The sequence below is a fragment of the Vigna umbellata genome, chromosome 8 (genome assembly GCF_029865625.1).
Source record: "Vigna umbellata cultivar VRB3 chromosome 8, Vumbellata_1.0, whole genome shotgun sequence".
Classification (NCBI taxonomy): domain Eukaryota; kingdom Viridiplantae; phylum Streptophyta; class Magnoliopsida; order Fabales; family Fabaceae; genus Vigna; species Vigna umbellata.
The window spans coordinates 6,089,870-6,113,671 of NC_142172.1; the positions used below are offsets into that span (position 1 = coordinate 6,089,870).

The following is a 23,802-nucleotide window of genomic DNA, read 5'->3' on the forward strand; positions in this document are numbered from 1 at the left end:
TATTCATCAAGGGATGAGGCTCCCTCATCCAGACCTACTAGAGGAGCCACCAAGTTGAAACAACTGATGGTCAAAAGAAATAGTGGTGAAAGGACACCTGTGGATGTTAATGTGATAACAGGTGTGGCCTCTGGCTCAAATGCAAATACCTTCAGATCATACCTTGGAGTATTGGCCTGTGATAAGATTAATATTCTTACTCCATCTTTTGAACATGTGTCCGAGGTTGATCGGAACATTATATGGAACGATCTATTGGTAAGTTAGTTAATATCATTTGTTTATATTGATAAATTTGTATTGATACAACTTTATTATGTTTATTGCAGACGACATTTGACATTCCAAATGTCACAACACTTAAAAATAAGTGTTTATCATCTATTGCTGAGAAATTCCAGGGTTTTAAGACTAAGTTGACCTCGAGATATATATTTGGAGGTTAAAAAAATGAGTCTCCATGTAAAAAATATAAGGCCATTGATGAGGAGACTTGTCACCTCTTTGTACAGAGTCGGACATTAGAGAAATGGCAGGTTAGTATAGTTGATATTGTTCAATTCCTCATTAACAAATATGTATCATATGAACTAATTAATTCAATATATGTGACAGACAACAAGAAGCAAAACACAAGGAATAAGTGCTCAAAATAAGAACCCCCACCTATTATCTCGTGGTGAGTATAGGAAGCTTGAGGAGAAAATCCTCAAGCAAAAGGCAAAAGGTAGCTCCCAGCCTCCTTCTTCACCTTCTCGGCATGAGAAGTGGAAGTTGGCTTGTTTAAGATCATCAGGGGACTACTCTTATGAGACTGCACGACAAATATCTGAAAGAATTGTAAGTTATCACTATTCCTAAAACAATATAAGTCATTATACATACTACATTGAACTTTTGAAAAAATAATGGTGTTTTTTTATGTTACATGACTCCTTGGTTGAGCAGAGCTTTCAAGGTCAACTCACTCTAGAGGATCGCCAGGATATTTCAGGATATTTTTATTATTGTTACATCAATGTTTCGTGCGGTATTTTCTTAATAATAGATAACAAACACATTTTATAATGGAAAGTGTTATGCAAAATTAAACTTTTATGATATGTAATATAATTGATAGAAATGAGTAGTAACGAAGGGAGAGAATAAAGAAAATTAAAAAGAGACAAGGAATAGTTTTTTTTATAGAAGTGAATGTGTTTTATATATATATATATATATATATCATATCATAAATCTAAACAATTCATTGATTACATGCAAATATTAACTCTGGAGACAAATGTTTATGAGCTAAAGTTTCTTTGGACATCTTTAGAAATCCACAAAACTTGAGATACGCTATCCAAACTTTTAATCCCTACAACATCATTGTCCCTTAACTAGCCACCCAAAGACAAGAAAGAAAAAACATACATAATCTTTTATGAGAATTGAACCACTTACAAATATTATACTTTTGATTAGTTTACTTTATTACTTATATGACTACCTTTTGAACATTACATTCTGACAAGAAAGTATAGTCAAAATTTTCTATAAACTTAACCAGAGTTCGAAAAGAAACACAATTTTGAATATAATAGAAAAAAGTAAACATGTAACATTTATCTTTCAATAAAACTTCATTTTTACCACCATTCCTAATCAAATCTAAAATGATGGATGTTTCTGATTCATATTCATTCCAACAAAGCATGTATCCATGAACTTTCTTATTAATATGACATACTACCCATTTTTTTATCAAGACCTAGATAAAGTTCAAGAAAATCAACTTGTAACCGCGTAAAACTTTTGTTTCTAAATAACTAGAATTATTTAGTTTCTATCAATTTTGACAATTTTAGTATGATATTTGAAATGCTTTTTAATTACAACTTTGAAATGCTTTTTAATTATTGTTTCAGTTGAATTGGTCCGATGGTAGGTCGTTCTTCTTTGTTCTGCTCTCTTTTGATCTTCAATCCTCTCCGAGAACGCGATCCATTCCAATGGATTGTTGACCTGCAGAAGACACTTCGACGCTCAAGTCAGATATGTTTCATAAAGAGGTCTATATTTTATTGGGATAGTAAAAGATGATTGTACTTAACATGAGTTGTATTATTTATAGAGTTTGTGGCAGTCAAGTCCATTGATTAGTTATCAGTATATTATTTTTAGGGAATCAAATCCAATAATCAATAATTAATACCGTATATTTGTAAGGCGTAAGGTAATCTGACCTATTAATATATGATAATTGCCCATGAATGACCATTAACTCCGATCGGTATATTTCATATAGTACATAAGCCCCCCAAGCCCAAGCAAGCTCTTTTATTCGAAAGAGGTGCGTAGGAATTATTATGAGCTTTAAAAGAGGTCGCTCACTTTGTATTTAGGGAGTCTATCTTTGATGCTTTAAGTCTTCATTGCTCTCTGTACCGAGTGGCGAACTCTATGAGTTCTCTTTGGATCTGTTCCCTAGACTGAACAGAAAATGCTAAGAGTTCTCTTTGACACTTTTTCCTATGCAAGAGATTTTCACTCCAAAAAATATGTGTCGCAACCGGAATCGCGACGGGACGACGATCCAAAAAAAAACGCGTGTTTTAGAAAAAGCAGATTTGGAGTCGCCACCATAGTTTATTCTGGAAAACTACGGAAAAACCATAAAATGATAAGGCATGGTCTACAAGAACCAGAGTCTAGGTTCGGGAGTCGGTTACGTGTAGGGAAGGTACTAACACCCTACAACGCCTGCCTTAAGGCAGTATCTTTAACTAAATGCACGAATATGATGTGGTTTTCCAAATGTTTAATTATCCCCTAAAATAAAATTATAAATAAACAAAATATATTTTTTTGTTTTTTGGGCCCGACAAGGATTGACCTTGCTCCTACGTATTCTCATTCAGAACGAGAAATCAGGGTTACGTAGTTCTTTTTGAAAATGTTTGGGAGATTTGTTTGAGAAAATGATTGAAAGATTTGTTTGAGAAAATGATTACGGATAAATTTGGATTTTTGGGAAAGTGAACCTGACAAGGGCTAGCCTTGCTCCTACGTATCTCCACTTTTGATGGAGAATCAAGGATCACGTAGTTCTGGGTAGCAAGACTATTTGTTGTTTAAAATTGTTGATGTTTTCGAGTTTTTTGAAGATTTTATACCTTTTTTTTTGTATTTTGTTTAAGAAAGAGAAAAGGTTGTTAGCACAAGGACGATGCGTGCGATCACACATGTGCATAAACCTTTAAAACATATTTTTTGGTTAATTTTACTTAAGGAAAAGAAAAGGTTTTTAGCACAAGGACGATGCGTGCGATCACACATGTGCCTAAACCTTTAAAACATATTCTTTGTAATTTTAATTAAGAAAGAGAAAAGGTTTTCAGCACAAGGACGATGCGTGCGATCACACATGTGCCTAAACCTTTAAAACGTATTTTTTGTAATTTTAATTAAGAAAGAGAAAAGGTTTTCAGCACAAGGAAGATGCGTGCGATCACACATGTGCCTAAACCCTTAAAACGTATTTTTTGTAATTTTAATTAAGAAAGAGAAAAGGTTTTCAGCACAAGGACGATGCGTGCGATCACACATGTGCCTAAACCTTTAAAACGTATTTTGATAAATTCCTTTATTTAAATTGTAAATATTGCATTATTAAACATATATTTTAGGATAAGTAAATATGTAGAATGAGTAGATAGAAGAAAATAAAATAAAAATAAGATAAAAATAAAAGAAATAAATAAAACAAATGAAATAAGATAAACAAAATAAATGAAATAGAATAAAAATGAAATAAGAAAAACAAACGAATAAAAATAACGAGCGTTGGGTGGATCATAAACGGACGTTGGGAACGAAGTGAAATAACGAGCGTTCGTTTCGGGGATTAACGAACGTTTGTTGAGAATGAGAAGGAGGAACGAGCATTGGGGACGAGCGTTCGGTTTGGATCTGAATGACGAGCGCTCGTTGGGACGAGCTTCGTTGGGGACGAGCGTTCGGTTTGGAGTTGAACGTTCGTTGGGAAAGGGTTGAATGATGAGCGCTCGTTGGGGACGAGCGTTCGGTTTGGAGTTGAATGACGAGGGAAAGGGTTGAATGATGAGCGCTCGTTGGGGACGAGCGTTCGGTTTGGAGTTGAATGACGAGCGCTCGCTGGGACGAGCGTTCGTTGTTGGCGTTGAATGACGAGCGCTCGCTGGACGAGCGTTCGGTTTGGAGTTGAATGACGAGCGCTCGCTGGGACGAGCGTTCGTTGTTGGCGTTGAATGACGAGCGCTCGCTGGACGAGCGTTCGGTTTGGAGTTGAACGTTCGTTGGGAAAGGGTTGAATGATGAGCGCTCGTTGGGGACGAGCGTTCGGTTTGGAGTTGAATGACGAGCGCTCGCTGGGACGAGCGTTCGTTGTTGGCGTTGAATGACGAGCGCTCGTTGGGGACGAGCGTTCGGTTTGGAGTTGAACGACGAGCGCTCGCTGGGACGAGCGTTCGTTGTTGGCGTTGAATGACGAGCGCTCGTTGGGGACGAGCGTTCGGTTTGGAGTTGAATGTTCGTTGGGAAAGGGTTGAATGATGAGCGCTCGTTGGGGACGAGCGTTCGGTTTGGAGTTGAATGACGAGCGCTCGCTGGGACGAGCGTTCGTTGTTGGCGTTGAATGACGAGCGCTCGCTGGACGAGCGTTCGGTTTGGAGTTGAACGTTCGTTGGGAAAGGGTCACCAAATGGTCCGTCCAAGAAGTGGACGGACAGACGTTCGTTGAGGAGGTAGGGGACGAACGTTCTAAAAAGGCTTAACGTGCGTTATTTATGGGCTTGGCCCACCCGGGTGATTTCTAACCTAGAATCTCCTAGGGGTTTGGCACCTTCCCTTCCATTCCTCACCCACTCAGATTCAAACACTCTCCCGTAAGCTCACTCCCACGACTCACACACTCTCCAGAGACCCAAGGTCTCTTACTCTCTTCGCGGGCTCGCCGCCGCCTACACCAGCGCCGGCCACCATCGCCTCAACCGGCACACGCCTTGGCCTCGCCGGCGACAACTCAGGCCACCAGCCCTACTGCCAACCGCGGCGCCACGGCCTCTTCTCCCTCGCTTCTCTCGCACCAGCCTAGGGTTGAAGCTTTTCCACCTTGGGCACCGCCTGCCGCCGCTCCCACTCTTCCTCTCTCGTCCTGGTTTTCTTATTGACCGTTATTCACTGGTTCAACCTTGATTTTGCACGGATTTGGTTGAGAAACAGAAACGTTGAAGACTGCGGAAAATCAGAGCTCGTGCTGCTCCAGGTCTTTGAAAAGGAGAGACCGAAAATGGATTTCTATAGCTTCATTGTGCAGGATATACATTGGCATGTGTTGGTGTGTGTATGAGTGTGAATCGTGAATGAAGAAATTGTTCTGCCTTGTATGTTGATTGGGTTATGCTTGTTGGAGGTGGCGTCGGAGATGTTGGGGAGATGAGAGTGATGATGCTGGAAGTAGTGCTGGAGATGAAAGTGGTGAGAGGAAGAAAAGGGACTTTGGGAGTGGATTATGGTTGAAGATGGAGATGAGGTGTTGAAAATGAAGAAGGTAAGGGATGAAAATGATGGGTTGGCTGTGGGGTGTTGGTAGTAGTGTTAGAGATGATGATGCTGGAGGTGGTTACGGATGGGGTATACGCGAGAAACCGAATGGCTGCCCCGGCCGAGAGAAGCAAGACGAAGGCTATGGCGATGGCGCCTTGAGCAAAAAGGGAAACCATGCTTCTCTGGATTTGACACTCATGACGTTTTATGGATAAGTTTGAGAAGATGAAAAGGGATGTTGAGTGTTATGAAAGACAGGAACTCAGGAGAAAAGGAAATTTAGTGAAGCCTCGTGATGTAAGGCGCATTCATGTGCTCATGGGAAGGGAACAGAGATACGTTGGTAGCAGAAACATTAGGCAGTGAATGTAGCAGAAAGAATACAATATCGAGTACGTGAACATTAACATATCATATTGATTACCTTTAAGATCAAACTAGGATGGAGAATGGGGATGGGCGACTTACCTGAATGCTGGAGTTTCCTTCTTCTCTTTTATTTTTTTGATAATCTCCTTCTCTTCTCTCGGTGCCGGCCTAAACCTCCCAGGAAGCTAGCTTCTCTTGGTCGTCGATTCTTGATACAGTGAGGAGATATTTTTCTTCTTTCAGAGAGCCTCTCTTGATTCTGCTCGCCTCCTCGTTTCTGTTGTGTATATTTCACTTTCTCTTCTCCATTGCTTTTTGCCAATTCAATCCCTCTGATGTGCCTCCTGCCAAAACCAAATCGCGCCTCTGCTCTCCCCAAAACTTGCCTTGTCCTTGCCTGCACAAAACCAATTTTTGCCTCCCGCAGCAGAGCCGTTTTCCTCCACTGTCCCCTCCTTTTTGCCAATTTGTCCTTTTCTAACTCTTTTGATTCATTTTTATTTTTTTCTTTAATTTTAAAACCTTTTAACTAATAATAATTATGAAAAGATAAAAATTTAAGAAAAATAAGAATTAAAATGAAAACGAAGAATTAAAAGAAAATAAAAATAAATAATAAATAAATAAATAAAAGGAAAAAAAAAAAAAAAAAAAAAAAAAAAAAAAGTAAAATAAATGAAAGAGATAGAATAAAAACAAAATAAGCAATAAAGAAAAAGGGTAATAAAACAATAAGATAAAATAAATAGAACTAAAAAAGAAATAGGTAAATGAATAATAAAAAGGTTAAATATGTGACAACCAAAATGCAATAAAACTATAAAAATAATCCGGACGAAATTGGGTATTGACAGCTGCCCCTCTTTACTTAGATTTTACTAGATAATATGACAATGTAATGTCTTCATATTATTTAGTAAAAGATAAGTAAAGATAGAAATACTAATTTCGTCTGGATTTCTAAGGAAGCAAAATGAATACGAAACATAAGTTAAACAAATCGATGAAGAATGTGAGATTGCAACATAAACGATCATTGCCGAGCAGAGGAGCCCAAAATCACAGAAAAACTAGCAGCACCAGACAAGACTGGGCTTGAAACGCTGAACCAAAACCGTGCCCGAGGGGAACGAGGTGTACAAACCTCGTAGAGGGTATACAAACCCTGAATGAATGATGTGAGGTGTACTAACCTCGTGGAGGGTGTACAAACCCTGAACAAATGATGTGAGGTGTACTAACCTCCTGGAGGGTGTACAAACCCTGTGGATGAATGATGTGAGGTGTACTAACCTCTTGGAGAGTGTACAAACCCTATGGATGACTGTGTGTGAGGTGTACTAACCTCTTGGAGGGTGTACAAACCCTGTGGATGAATGATGTGAGGTGTACTAACCTCGTGGAGGGTGTACAAACCCTATGGATGAATGCTATGAGGTGTACTAACCTCGTGGAGGGTGTACAAACCCTATGGATGAATGCTATGAGGTGTACTAACCTCGTGGAGGGTGTACAAACCCTGTGGATGAATGATGTGAGGTGTACTAACCTCGTGGAGGGTGTACAAACCCTGAACGAATGATATGAGGTGTACTAACCTCGTGGAGGGTGTACAAACCCTATGGATGAATGATATGAGGTGTACTAACCTCGTGGAGGGTGTACAAACCCTGTGGATGAATGATATGAGGTGTACTAACCTCGTGGAGGGTGTACAAACCCTGAACGAATGATATGAGGTGTACTAACCTCGTGGAGGGTGTACAAACCCTGTGGATGAATGATATGAGGTGTACTAACCTCGCGGAGGGTGTACAAACCCTATGGATGAATGATATGAGGTGTACTAACCTCGTGGAGGGTGTACAAACCCTATGTATGAATGGAATGAGGATCAATAGGCTCGACGAGTGCCTTGAGGTGAACTATCGCAGAAGAAACTCTTGGATTCAGATTTTTTTTGAAGAAACATTGGTAAATACTGAGCAAAACATTAGAGAGATTTGGATATAAAGGTCTGCTAACCTTTTTCACCACCTCATTTTCCCTTTACGGATTTTTGAACAATTTTCTTTGCTTTCTATGAAATGATGTTATGTTATGATGGCGCATGAATGCATATGAGCCAGTGGTTTCGTTCCCTTCTTTTGCTCTCGCTTTCTCTTTCTTGCACCTTTTTGTTTTTGTTTTTTTTTTTTTTTTTTTTTTTTTTTTTTTTTTTTTATGAAAATTCTATGCTTGGAATCCGTTGTCAATGTTGACGTCAAACGCGATGTTCGTTCGAAATGCATTCAATCAAAATAATGTCAAGAAGCAGTGGGTTCTTTGATGCAAGGAAAAGAACGTAACTAGGGGTTCAAATTCCCTCTAGCACTAGCTTGAACCTGAAAAGGTGCGGGAGATGAGTACGAAAGGCAGATGGTTGAATGACTACCTGTGGGTAAGGTTAGCATTTGAATTTTTCTTACATTGGGAGGTGTTGTTAGTACCTACACATGCATGGCCCGCAAGGGCTGCCCCAACTTTGTTACGTATAGTAAACTTGATTTGGAGAGGGGGAAAGGTTTGGGTAGGAAGGATTGCCCCAATTTGGCGATTCTTGATTGACGGGGAGACTTCACATTTTTTGTCTTTGCTCTCTTTTCTTTTTCGATGTTTTTATTTTCTTTCCTTCTTTTTTTTCTTTTGAGTGATTGTGTCATTCACCACATCATTTCGTTTCAGGGTTAAATTCGTGAGAAAGATTAGGACAAACAGTCTTCAGTCAGCGTGGACTTTTATTGGCTTGTACCGTGGCTAAAGGTAAAAGGGTTTTGAAAGAAATGGATAATGAAGGCTCAAATAAGTGTTTGGCGGTTAAATTGTTTCAACAAGAATCATTTGCAAGGTGTCGAGTCAACTATTCCTAAAGATTTGAAACTTCGGGCATCCTTTTATTTTCATTGCTGTTTTTTTTTTCTTTCTTTTCTTCCCCTTTTGGGTCGCTTGCTTCGTTGTCTCTGTTGTGTACTTCTTTGAGACTTTGTATATATTATTTTTTTTTTTTTTTTTTTTTTTTTTCAGAAATCCCCTCCTTGATTTCGGATGCCCTTGATGTACCTTTTAGGTTGACATCGATGTGCTAATGATTCTTGTCGGGGGTGATGAAAACAAATATAATTTATGGCTCAAAAGGGGTGCAATTGGATAAACCTTTTTTAACGTTTGGATAAAGAAAAAATGGCCACACGTCACTCTGAATCTTTGCTTACCTTACTTTCTCGCGACCTTAGCCCTGGAATAAAACTCGGTAGTGGTTGACACATCGACTTCATTGTTTTTTTTTTTCTTTCTTTTTTTTTTTTATTATTTATATATTTTTTTTTATTTTTTTTTTTATCTCCCAATCAACAGATCGTTGGGGATGTGTACCATGATGGACACTGCCCCAGTATTGTATTCATGACAACCCTTTGTTTTAATGGGCAATGAAAAGGTTGAGGGTTCAAGTAGTATGAATGCAGATGCTCTAGCTGGAAAAGAACGATGGTTACCCCCGAAACCTTGCATCAGGAGAAGACCCAACTTTGGTATTTTCAGAATTTATTTTGCTTTTGCTTTTCGAAAACACTACGCCCTTGACAACCTCATTGACAACGAATTCAACATGTGTCCTTTCTTTTGCTTTCTTTTTTTTTTTTTTACTTATATTTTTTTTTTTTATTTTTTTTTTTTATTATTTTTTTTTTACTTTTTTACGACACCCACCAGGACCGAGCTAAGCCGACTGAATACCCGTGATGCTTTATTGACATTCGTTCAATTATTTTCGTTTTCATTCCTCTTTATTTACCTAAACAGCTCAGCGCGACATGCAATAATTTCAGAAAGTATGAACAAAAATTAATATGCGGTATTTATTGAATGAAATAACACAGATTACAACAATTTAAAAGGCAATGTTAATATTCGCTAACGGCAACCCTATCACGGAATCATCATACATAGAACTTTTTGACCGCATCAGAATTAACCGGTAACGGTAATTCCTCCCCATCCATCCTTGTGAGAATTAGTGCCCCACCAGAGAATGCTTTCTTCACCACAAACGGCCCTTCATAGTTTGGGGTCCACTTGCCTCGATGATCTTTTTGGATGGGCAAAATCCTCTTCAACACCAGTTCGCCTCATGAAACTCTCTTGGGTGCACCCTTTTGTCAAACGCCTTTTTCATTCTCCTTTGATACAGCTGTCCATGACACACTGCTGTTAACCTTTTCTCTTCGATAAGGTTGAGTTGGTCGAATCGGGTTTGAACCCACTCAGCTTCCTCTAACTTAGTTTCCATTAACACGCGTAAGGAGGGAATTTCGACCTCAAATGGAAGTACCGCTTCCATCCCATACACTAGCGAGAACGGCGTGGCCCCAGTTGATGTTCGTACTGATGTGCGGTATCCGTGCAAAGCGAAAGGAAGCATTTCGTGCCAGTCCTTGTAGGTGACCACCATCTTCTGCACAATCTTCTTGATGTTCTTGTTAGCAGCCTCTACTGCCCCATTCATCTTTGGACGATAAGGAGAGGAATTATGGTGGTGAATTTTGAATTCCTCACATAACTCCGCCATCATCTGATTGTTCAGGTTGGTAGCGTTATCAGTGATGATCTTGTTAGGTAGCCCATACCTACAGATCAACTCCTTCCTTATGAATCTAACCACAACCTTTCTAGTCACGTTGGCATACGAAGCAGCCTCAACCCACTTGGTGAAATAGTCGATTGCGACTAGTATGAAGCGATGTCCATTTGACGCTTTTGGTTCTATAGCTCCGATGACATCTATTCCCCACATCGAAAATGGCCATGGTGCAGACAACACGTTCAGAGTAGTGGGTGGCACATTGATATTATCTGCATATATCTGACATTTCTCACACTTTCTCACGTGTATGCAACAATCGTTTTCCATGGTCAACCAGAAGTAACCAGCTCTTAAGATCTTCCTAGCCATCGAATGTCCATTCATGTGTGTACCAAATGTACCTTCGTGCACTTCTTTCAATATCAACTCGGCTTCCTTTGCATCCACACATCTGAGGAGAACCATGTCATGGTTTCTCTTGTATAAAACATCCCCACTTAAGATGAAACTGCCGGCCAACCTTCTTAGTGCTCTTTTATCGTTTTCAGACGCATCCTCAGGGTATTCTCGGGTTTTAAGATAACGCTTGATATCAAAGTACCAAGGCTTACCGTCTAACTCCTCCTCGATGAAGTGGCAATATGCTGGCTCTGCATGGCTTTTCATTTTGATTTTTGGTAATTCTGCATCTTGATCAACCTCAAACATTGACGACAAGGTGGCCAGTGAGTCTGCTAATTGATTATCTTCTCGAGGTATATGGTTAAATGTGATGGAATCGAAATACTCCATTAATCCCCTGATGTAAGCTTGGTAGGGAATTAATTTTGTATCCCTAGTTTCCCATTCTCCTTTCAGTTGATGGATGACCAAAGCCGAATCTCCATACACATCCAGAATTTTTGCCTTAGACTCAATTGCTGCTCGAATACCCATGGCACAGGCTTCATATTCAGCGATGTTATTTGTGCAGCTAAAACACAACCTTGCCGTCATTGGTATATACTGACGCTCTGGGGAGATAAGCACTGCCCCTATTCCATGTCCCATCACATTCGAGGCTCCGTCGAATAACACCGTCCACGCTTTTTCGTTTCGGTCTTCTTTGTTCTCTTCGAATAGAGCCATGATATCCTCATCAGGAAATTCAGGTTGCATTGGTTGATAATCACAAAGGGGTTGATGAGCCAGGTATTCTGCTAGTGCGCTACCCTTGACAGATTTTTGAGTGACATATACGATGTCGTACTCTGACAATAGCATCTGCCATCGAGCTATCCTTCCAGTAAGAGCAGGCTTTTCAAAAATATACTTGATAGGATCCATCTTGGATATCAACCATGTGGAATGACTCAACATGTATTGCCTTAAACGATGAGCGGCCCACGCCAATGCGCAGCAAGTCCGCTCTAACGATGAATATCGTTGTTCGCAGTCTGTGAACTTCTTGCTCAAGTAATATATAGCGTGCTCTCTTTTGCCATCCTCATCATGCTGACCCAACACACAACCCATTGACTTGTCCAATACAGTCAAATACAAAATGAGTGGCCTTCCTGGTTCTGGTGGACGTAATACAGGAGGGTTTTGTAAGTATTGTTTGACTCTCTCAAAAGCGGCCTGACAATCCTCATTCCACACCACAGCCTGATTCTTTCGTAACAACTTGAACAGTGGTTCACAAGTAGCAGTTAAGTGGGAGATGAATCTAGCAATGTAATTCAATCTACCCAAAAACCCTCGAACTTCTTTTTCCGTTTTAGGCGCAGGCATTTCCATTATCGCTCGCACTTTGTCTGGATCCACCTCTATCCCCCTCTGGCTGACAATAAAGCCCAACAATTTCCCGGATTTCACTCCAAATGTACATTTGGCGGGATTCAGCCTAAGCTTATACTTCCTCAATCTCTCGAATAACTTTCTCAAGTTGAGGACGTGTTCTTCTTCTGATTCGGACTTCGCGATCATGTCGTCCACATAAACTTCAATCTCCTTGTGCATCATATCATGGAAAAGTGCCACCATCGCCCTTTGATATGTTGCCCCAGCATTCTTGAGTCCAAAAGACATCACTTTATAACAAAATGTGCCCCACAATGTAATAAAAGTAGTCTTTTCCATATCTTCTGGCGCCATCTTGATCTGGTTATACCCCGAAAAACCATCCATGAACGAAAACAGTGAATACTTGGCTGTATTATCAACCAGGGTGTCGATGTGTGGTAATGGGAAATTGTCCTTTGGGCTTGCGCGATTCAAATCTCGATAATCGACACACATCCGAACTTTACCATCCTTCTTAGGCACCGGTACAATGTTTGCTACCCATTCTGGGTATCTCGCCACAGCTAGAAACCCTGCATCGAATTGCTTCTGTACCTCCTCCTTGATCTTCAAGGACATTTCCGGTTTCATCCTTCTTAGCTTTTGCTTTACCGGTGGGCATTCCGGCTTGAGTGGGAGCTTGTGTTGTACAATATCTGTATCGAGGCCTGGCATGTCATTGTAAGACCAAGCAAACACATCCCTGAACTCCCTCAATAAGTCACGCAATTTTTCTTTCACTTCTGCTTTCATGGCTGTACCGATCTTCACCTCCTTTACCTCATCCCCATTCCCTAAATTGAGTACTTCAACATCTTCCTGGTGAGGTTTCATCTCCTTACACTCTTGTTCCACTAGTCTCAACAGTTCAGGAGGGGGTTCCGGGTCATCATCACAATCATCTTCCGTATTATTGACGGGCGCCCAAAATCAGGAATATCAACATAATTACTTTCAAAACATTCATTGTCATATCTGCATTATTTGAGTTTATGAAAAGGAAATAAATAAACGAAAACGACGAGGAATGCAAAATGATGATAAAACACAAACAAACACACTTTGATTATCGCGCTGAGCATAACAAACTAAAAGCGTCAACCCGTAAGTCATGAATCCTAAAGCCCCGGGTAAAGCTATAGGATTAATTAAAGTTATTACATCTTATTCAAATTAAGCATCACGGGCAAATCCAGCATCTCCCAGTTGTCGAGTCGTGCATCCGGGGAGCAGGCCCACACGAAACTGGAACCTTCCGATCCATCTTCATCTCCCACAGCTGCTATGTGGCCAGTGTTAACCCAACCAGCACTGCGAAAGCTCTCCTTGAGGTCACAGATACGAATTCTTCCCACTTTGGGCTCCCGTCTTTCCATCCGAGCCAGACTGCGCTCCCTCCTTTCTTCTATCAGCCTTCTCCTATCCTCCTTGGTGGGCTTGTATCCCAGGCCATACCTATTCTTGTTCTCGACGACCTCCAGAGGGAATGCTCGCCCCTGTCCATACCTACCCAAACCTTTCCCATGCATATACCTTCTTTTAACATGACTTTGGCCATCATGATAGAAGCACGCGACAGATGTGGGCTGACCGCGAATGGCTCCACGTAGGTGTTTCCCACGATCTCCAGAGATTGGAAAGTTGCCTCGAGAGCTTCCTCGGCTACTTCAATATAACGGGAGGATGATGGTCCGCTCACAAGGAGGTCCTCCTCTCCTGATACTATCACCAGCTTATCTCCCATAACATATTTCAGCTTTTGGTGTAGTGTGGAAGGCACAACTCCTGCAGAATGGATCCACGGGCGACCCAACAAACAGCTATAAGCCGGGAGGATATCCATAACTTGAAAGGTCACTTGAAAGACACAAGGACCGACTTGAACGGGCAATTCAATTTCTCCCATCACTACCCTTTTACTGCCGTCAAATGCCCTCACAATCATAGAGCTCGGCTTCATATGCATTCCATCACAGGGGAGCTTCTCCAATGTCGATTTTGGCATGACGTTCAGAGAGGAGCCATTGTCCACCAAGACACGCGCTATAACGTGATCCAGGCATTTCACAGAGACATGAAGGGCTTTGTTATGACCTCTCCCCTCAACAGGTATCTCTTCATCAGTGAAGGTGAGGTAATTATTAGCAACGATGTTGCCAACAATGCCCTCGAACTTGTTCAGAGAAATATCTTGCTCCACATGAGCCTCGCTAAGTATCTTCATCAACAACTTTCGGTGGGAAGCAGAGTGCATGAGTAATTCTAGCAAGGAGATCCGGGCAGGCATGCGGTTCAACTGTTCCACCACTTTGTACTCACTCTGTTGTATGAACTTTAGGAATTCACTAACTTCTTCTTCAGATATTTCCCTCTTCTCCTCTTTGTCGGGGGCCTCCTCGGCCTCCACGTTCTTCCCCCTCAAGAACTCCTTTGCTTTTGCAGCCATTGTTGCTTCTCTATCATTGGTTCTTTCTCTCGCCAATTCTGGTGGTGTAAAGATTCGACCACTTCTGGTCATCCCACCAATGCCTGATATGTTTTCCACAGTCGGATTTGCATATTCTCCCTCATCTAATGCAGTTGCCCCATATCTCCATGGGACGGCTTTCTCGTTCTTATAAGGGAAAGGAGTTGGCACTCGGATGACCACAGACGGATTTCCTTCAGTTACCAGTGCAGGGGTGGTCCTAGTAAAATGGATCACCAAAGGTTCGGGTAGAGTCACATCAGATTCTCCACCAATTTGAGCAAATACTTCTTCCTCTCTGACCTTGCGGCACACTTGCATCAGATTTCTATCAAGTAAGTCTTGTAGAAAAATCTCAAATTCCATACATTCCTCAATAGAGTGCCCGGCCTCCGGATGGAGTGCGCACGCTATACCCAGATCATAATCGCCCTTCACTAGGTCCTTCTTCAACAAAGCTTCAAAGATAAACCTCCTAGAACTTCGGATTTCGCCCACATCTCTTATCAGATCATGGTTTCCAACCTCGACGGCGTTCGTCGAGGAACTCCCGTGCCCGGACAATGGGTTAGTATTGACGTTGGGCTGGTCCTCTTGAAACTTTAACCAGCCCGAATCTATCAGAGCCTGAACTTTGTGTTTGAGAGCCATACATCCTTCGGTCGAGTGGCCAACACCTCCTGCATGATAACTACACCTGGCATTCGCGTCATAACCCCTAGGGTACGGCGGCTGTACAGGCTTCATCGGGCAAATGGCGACCAGACCCTTTTTGACTAGGTTCGGTAACAATTCAGTGTAGGTCATAGGGATCGGGGTGAACCTAACAAATTGATTTCCCCTTGGGTTGTTGTTGTGACCCACATTCAGATTTGGGCCCATGTTTGCGGCCGGTCTTGGAGCTTCGGTTGGGATACGCTGCGGTGGATAATACACTTGTTGTTGTTGAGGCCTAGCTTGGTGAGCAAACGTGGTGTTAGCAGCATAAGGAGGTGGGTTTAAGTATGGTCGATAATTAGGATTGGGAGCTCGTCCTCTCCACACAGGCATTACCGACGCAGCATGTACCTCCCCCTCTTTTTTCTTCCCCTGACTGAAACTGGGCTTTTTGTAGTTTGTAGCTGCAGGTGGGCCATAGGCTATCTTCCCGTTTTTCAATCCAATTTCTATCCTCTCACCAATGATGATGGTGTCAGCAAAATTGACAGATACATTCCCAACCATATGTTCATAAAATGGCGGCTGGAGTGTGTTTACGAACATCGACACCATCTCCTTATCAAACAACGGCGGCTCAACTTGAGCAGCCAACTCTCTCCATCGTTGGGCGTACTCTTTGAAGGTTTCATTATCCTTTTTGGTCATATTCTGCAGCTGCAGACGGTCCGGAGCAACATGAGTATTGTATACATATTGTTTTACGAAGGCATCAGCTAGATCCGCCCAACAACGAATTCGGTATGGCTCCAGGTGGGTGTACCAGTTCAATGCCACCCCAGCCAAACTTTCCTGGAAAACGTGGATGAGTAGCTGCTCATCATGAGCATACGCAGCCATCTTTCTGCAGTACATGGTCACATGGCTTTTAGGGCAAGTGTTACCCCTATATTTTTCAAACTCCGGCGCCTTGAACTTAGGTGGGATTTTCAAGCCCGGAACCAAACTTAATCTGGCCGCATCTCCAAACCCGTAGCTCTCAACTCCTTCAACAGCTCTCAACCTCGCCTCCAGACTTTCCAACCTACCCGTAGCTCCAACGAGGCTACCGAATCCCCCAACCACCGTGGCGTGTGGTGCAACTTCGGCTGAAAAATCCTCCCTAGCAACCACAGGCGGTACTGGGGTCACCCGAATTCCATCAGTGGTGTTGGTCTCATTCATTCCCGTGCCCACCATGGGAGCCGACACTAAGACAGGTCCCTGAGTGCCGGTTGGTGGTTCATTGACAGTCGCGGGAAACGAGAATGAAGCGTGCTCAGCTTCTGAGTACTCTCCTACAGGAGGAGCGTAACCCGGAGGTAAACCATACAGTGGGAAAGGAACAGAGTGGCTCGCCGCGTTGAACATTGGAGGATAAGGGTGAGCATTCCCCCCAACATGCGTAGATGAAGACTCTCCAGCAGTCTTCATGGATTCAAGCGTCGCCAAGATCTGGCCGATCTGGTCCTTCAACTGGCCAACATCCGTTTTGAGAGACTCTTGTGACTCCTCCCAGCTTGCCATGGCTTTCGAGTTTGCCCGGGTCCGGTAGGGGTGTCGTGGAAATTTGGTCGTCGTTTTTTCTCACGCGTACTGCTTTATTATTTTAATTAATTAGATGGAAATGAAACATGCTGAACAAAAGAAAAGATGATGCATGCTAGTAATAGGGGGAAATCACAAGATTGTAATGACATTACTGATGGAAATTAACACAAGCAGATGCTAAACAACATCCCACACCTTTCATTTAAAGGGAAACAAGTTCATTACATTTCTTACAGGACACAAATCATAAAGATCTCAAAATACATCAATTCCTATCCCGAGTGATGAGGGATTTCATCTCGTCTATCAACCGTTTACAGTGATTAATAAAAAGCTCTATCTCTACTGGTGGGCTATAGAAGTGGGTACTCGCTTCAGCTTCCGACACCATTCTGGGGATGTCTTCAATTGCCCCATTTGCCAAAGCAGCCAACTGAGAGAAGCTTTCCTTCCAATGCTTTACGGCCGTTTCTTGCTCTGCGATGTGCTCTTTCATTCGCTTTATCAAGACCTGATGCCTTTCTTCAAATTCCATCGTCCTCCATCGCTCCTCCTGCTCCTCGATGTAATCCTCCATCTGCTTTAACATGGCTCGATATTCCCCTTCAGCCTCTGCCAGCTTCCAGCGCTCCTGATTCAACTCCGCTTCAAATGATGTAGCCATTTCCTTCATTTGATGCCCCGATTCTTGTACTTGGACTTGCGCTTCCCTTAGTCTTTTTAGGGCTTCCCTCTTATCCCTCTTGGCTTCTTCATAGAGTTGTTTCCACTGTCTGCCCTCTTCTAGAGCCACATTCTTCTCATTCACCCTCATGGATAACTCCTTACTTGCGGCCGCAAGATCCTGTTTTACTCGGAATGTATAATCTCTCTCTGCTTTCTGGCTTTTGACGATGTTTTCATAAGCCCGTGACTTTTCTTCGTTATCATTCCTCATATCCACAAAATCATTGCGAGCCTTCTGTAATTCATTTTCTAACCTTGCATTCCCCACCCTCAATTTCTCCACCTCAGCCTTCAGCTGTTTCACCTCTTCACTTTCTGGGGCTTGGGATGTTCCTTCACTCGCCGATTGATCATTGATGGGCTTGAAAGGCAACTTGACTTCTCTTACCCTCTCCAACATCCAGGTATGATAACTAACTCTGCTATCCATCACTCCACTCCTCAGGTCCTTCTCTGCTCGCACCACATTTTCCCAGGCACTTCTGACTCTCCTCAACATTTCAGTACAATGTCCGTCCTCATAGTAGATGAAGAAGGCTGTGAGATAATCTGGTGAAGGCGCTCCCTTCATAGGATATCCGAACTGTCTTTGGACCAAAATAGGGTTGTAGTTAATGCAATACCTAGCACCTATGAGAGGTATGTTAGGGAAGTTGCCACAATGATGGATAGATGGTTTAGTCTCAAGCCAAGGAAGGCGCCATTTTACGTTTCCCTCTCTCAAACCGGCAAAGAAAAGGGCCCACCCATTACCTCCTTGATGCGACAGATTCTCAGGTGAACTTCTAACATCGACTACCCCCTTAAATACTCGTGCCGTCATCCACGCATATAACGCCGGCAAACAACAAAGAATCCTCTTCCCTTTTCTCTCCTGGCAAAAACTCATAGTCCCATACACATCTGCGAGGACTGCTGTTACGGGGTTTTCTGATCTCGTCTTTTTTGCCACGAAGACATCAATAGCAGTGTAATCTACAAAGTCTTCCAGCTTGGGAAACAGGACAATGCCAAACACAGTGAGGGCTAGTACATCCATGAAGGTCTCCCATTCTTCCCTATCGCCCAGGTCGTGCAAATATTGTTCAAGGTAACCTTGTGTCAGCCCCCGAATTTGATGTCTCGTTATCAACCGGTTCTCCAATTCATTGGGCTATAATTTCATTATAGCAGCAAGGGTAGAAACAGAGGCATGATGCTCCAAGTGCTGATATGGCTTGGTACCCTCTAATGGCAAACCCATAATATGCTCAAATTCTTCTACAGTTGGCGCCAGCTGGAAGTCCTGGAAGGTAAAACATCTCAGGGGAGAATCGTAATACTGAGCTAGAGCTGTAATAGCGGGCAACTGTACTTTCACCTCCATTAAACTCAATAAATTCCCATATTTCCTCCCGAAGGCTTCTCTCTGTATGGTCTTGAGTCTTCGGCCTAAATTTATCAACCCGGTCAGATTTCCAACATGTGTCCTTAGGCTAGACTTCTTTCTTAAAATGGCGGAGTTGGTATGCAGTGTAGCATCAGATCTGGTGTCAACATCCATCTTGTGTGAAGTCAAGTGTATACCTGTGATTTCCCCTAAAACCAACATGTTACTAAATGATGCATGAATATGATGCATGATAATAAAACAACACGATGAATCAAATGCATGCATGGTATGAAAATGCAATAACATAATTTTTGAAAGAGAACGAACAGCGTGAGGATTACAAGAATACACGTTTCTCCCTTTGTGCCCTAATAAAGGTTCAATGGCTTGGATTCGAGGTCAAGTATATGCAATCTCACAAGGATGGTCTCCTGAACCTAGAGGTCAATGGTCACTAGAGCTATGGCCCCCTTCATAGCATCTCCACAACAGTCGAGTAATCAACTAGATGAGGAGACACAAGTGAAGAGAACAAACTCTAGCTGGAGTTCTCACGATAGCCAGACAGGAAGTACATCCCAGAATGACACCGCTACACAACTCCTCTAATTCTAAGCTACGCTCAGACCCGGGTATAGGGCCCCACTCATGATATGCTGAAAGTGTGTGTGTGAAGGGAGAATGCAATGCATACCCAAACCCTCACCTGCAAAACAACCAGAAAATTTCCCAGGCAGGTATGAACATGTTTTCTACCCTAGGGTTCAATATATCAAACATAAAGCAACTCATGCAATTATTCAAAATATCAAACATAGATAAAGAAAATGGGAAGGAAAACATAAAGCAAAACCACATCAGAATCGAGCATCTAATTAAATGGCTTGACTCTCTAACTTCCCCAGCGGAGTCGCCATCTGTCGCAACCGGAATCGCGACGGGACGACGATCCAAAAAAAAAAAACGCGTGTTTTAGAAAAAGCAGATTTGGAGTCGCCACCATAGTTTATTCTGGAAAACTACGGAAAAACCATAAAATGATAAGGCATGGTCTACAAGAACCAGAGTCTAGGTTCGGGAGTCGGTTACGTGTAGGGAAGGTACTAACACCCTACAACGCCTGCCTTAAGGCAGTACCTTTAACTAAATGCACGAATATGATGTGGTTTTCCAAATGTTTAATTATCCCCTAAAATAAAATTATAAATAAACAAAATATATTTTTTTGTTTTTTGGGCCCGACAAGGATTGACCTTGCTCCTACGTATTCTCATTCAGAACGAGAAATCAGGGTTACGTAGTTCTTTTTGAAAATGTTTGGGAGATTTGTTTGAGAAAATGATTGAAAGATTTGTTTGAGAAAATGATTACGGATAAATTTGGATTTTTGGGAAAGTGAACCTGACAAGGGCTAGCCTTGCTCCTACGTATCTCCACTTTTGATGGAGAATCAAGGATCACGTAGTTCTGGGTAGCAAGACTATTTGTTGTTTAAAATTGTTGATGTTTTCGAGTTTTTTGAAGATTTTATACCTTTTTTTTTGTATTTTGTTTAAGAAAGAGAAAAGGTTGTTAGCACAAGGACGATGCGTGCGATCACACATGTGCATAAACCTTTAAAACATATTTTTTGGTTAATTTTACTTAAGGAAAAGAAAAGGTTTTTAGCACAAGGACGATGCGTGCGATCACACATGTGCCTAAACCTTTAAAACATATTCTTTGTAATTTTAATTAAGAAAGAGAAAAGGTTTTCAGCACAAGGACGATGCGTGCGATCACACATGTGCCTAAACCTTTAAAACGTATTTTTTGTAATTTTAATTAAGAAAGAGAAAAGGTTTTCAGCACAAGGAAGATGCGTGCGATCACACATGTGCCTAAACCCTTAAAACGTATTTTTTGTAATTTTAATTAAGAAAGAGAAAAGGTTTTCAGCACAAGGACGATGCGTGCGATCACACATGTGCCTAAACCTTTAAAACGTATTTTGATAAATTCCTTTATTTAAATTGTAAATATTGCATTATTAAACATATATTTTAGGATAAGTAAATATGTAGAATGAGTAGATAGAAGAAAATAAAATAAAAATAAGATAAAAATAAAAGAAATAAATAAAACAAATGAAATAAGATAAACAAAATAAATGAAATAGAATAAAAATGAAATAAGAAAAACAAACGAATAAAAATAACGAGCGTTGGGTGGATCATAAACGGACGTTGGGAACGAAGTGAAATAACGAGCGTTCGTTTCGGGGATTAACGAACGTTTGTTGAGAATGAGAAGGAGGAACGAGCATTGGGGACGAGCGTTCGGTTTGGATCTGAATGACGAGCGCTCGTTGGGACGAGCTTCGTTGGGGACGAGCGTTCGGTTTGGAGTTGAACGTTCGTTGGGAAAGGGTTGAATGATGAGCGCTCGTTGGGGACGAGCGTTCGGTTTGGAGTTGAATGACGAGGGAAAGGGTTGAATGATGAGCGCTCGTTGGGGACGAGCGTTCGGTTTGGAGTTGAATGACGAGCGCTCGCTGGGACGAGCGTTCGTTGTTGGCGTTGAATGACGAGCGCTCGCTGGACGAGCGTTCGGTTTGGAGTTGAATGACGAGCGCTCGCTGGGACGAGCGTTCGTTGTTGGCGTTGAATGACGAGCGCTCGCTGGACGAGCGTTCGGTTTGGAGTTGAACGTTCGTTGGGAAAGGGTTGAATGATGAGCGCTCGTTGGGGACGAGCGTTCGGTTTGGAGTTGAATGACGAGCGCTCGCTGGGACGAGCGTTCGTTGTTGGCGTTGAATGACGAGCGCTCGTTGGGGACGAGCGTTCGGTTTGGAGTTGAACGACGAGCGCTCGCTGGGACGAGCGTTCGTTGTTGGCGTTGAATGACGAGCGCTCGTTGGGGACGAGCGTTCGGTTTGGAGTTGAATGTTCGTTGGGAAAGGGTTGAATGATGAGCGCTCGTTGGGGACGAGCGTTCGGTTTGGAGTTGAATGACGAGCGCTCGCTGGGACGAGCGTTCGTTGTTGGCGTTGAATGACGAGCGCTCGCTGGACGAGCGTTCGGTTTGGAGTTGAACGTTCGTTGGGAAAGGGTCACCAAATGGTCCGTCCAAGAAGTGGACGGACAGACGTTCGTTGAGGAGGTAGGGGACGAACGTTCTAAAAAGGCTTAACGTGCGTTATTTATGGGCTTGGCCCACCCGGGTGATTTCTAACCTAGAATCTCCTAGGGGTTTGGCACCTTCCCTTCCATTCCTCACCCACTCAGATTCAAACACTCTCCCGTAAGCTCACTCCCACGACTCACACACTCTCCAGAGACCCAAGGTCTCTTACTCTCTTCGCGGGCTCGCCGCCGCCTACACCAGCGCCGGCCACCATCGCCTCAACCGGCACACGCCTTGGCCTCGCCGGCGACAACTCAGGCCACCAGCCCTACTGCCAACCGCGGCGCCACGGCCTCTTCTCCCTCGCTTCTCTCGCACCAGCCTAGGGTTGAAGCTTTTCCACCTTGGGCACCGCCTGCCGCCGCTCCCACTCTTCCTCTCTCGTCCTGGTTTTCTTATTGACCGTTATTCACTGGTTCAACCTTGATTTTGCACGGATTTGGTTGAGAAACAGAAACGTTGAAGACTGCGGAAAATCAGAGCTCGTGCTGCTCCAGGTCTTTGAAAAGGAGAGACCGAAAATGGATTTCTATAGCTTCATTGTGCAGGATATACATTGGCATGTGTTGGTGTGTGTATGAGTGTGAATCGTGAATGAAGAAATTGTTCTGCCTTGTATGTTGATTGGGTTATGCTTGTTGGAGGTGGCGTCGGAGATGTTGGGGAGATGAGAGTGATGATGCTGGAAGTAGTGCTGGAGATGAAAGTGGTGAGAGGAAGAAAAGGGACTTTGGGAGTGGATTATGGTTGAAGATGGAGATGAGGTGTTGAAAATGAAGAAGGTAAGGGATGAAAATGATGGGTTGGCTGTGGGGTGTTGGTAGTAGTGTTAGAGATGATGATGCTGGAGGTGGTTACGGATGGGGTATACGCGAGAAACCGAATGGCTGCCCCGGCCGAGAGAAGCAAGACGAAGGCTATGGCGATGGCGCCTTGAGCAAAAAGGGAAACCATGCTTCTCTGGATTTGACACTCATGACGTTTTATGGATAAGTTTGAGAAGATGAAAAGGGATGTTGAGTGTTATGAAAGACAGGAACTCAGGAGAAAAGGAAATTTAGTGAAGCCTCGTGATGTAAGGCGCATTCATGTGCTCATGGGAAGGGAACAGAGATACGTTGGTAGCAGAAACATTAGGCAGTGAATGTAGCAGAAAGAATACAATATCGAGTACGTGAACATTAACATATCATATTGATTACCTTTAAGATCAAACTAGGATGGAGAATGGGGATGGGCGACTTACCTGAATGCTGGAGTTTCCTTCTTCTCTTTTATTTTTTTGATAATCTCCTTCTCTTCTCTCGGTGCCGGCCTAAACCTCCCAGGAAGCTAGCTTCTCTTGGTCGTCGATTCTTGATACAGTGAGGAGATATTTTTCTTCTTTCAGAGAGCCTCTCTTGATTCTGCTCGCCTCCTCGTTTCTGTTGTGTATATTTCACT

The 23,802-nt window shown here is 42.7% G+C and overlaps 1 protein-coding gene across 1 annotated transcript; it reads right to left on the reverse strand.

Moving 5' to 3' along the window:
- Window positions 1-709: 709 nt before the first annotated feature.
- On the reverse strand, window positions 710-22,573 carry LOC148193916 (uncharacterized). Its single transcript, XM_088097042.1, has 3 exons — window positions 22,500-22,573; window positions 15,918-16,668; window positions 710-829 (listed from the first exon to the last, which is right to left on the reverse strand). Exons 1-3 carry the CDS (start codon window positions 22,571-22,573, stop codon window positions 710-712), a joined length of 945 nt encoding a protein of 314 aa, XP_087953168.1.
- Window positions 22,574-23,802: the final 1,229 nt, after the last annotated feature.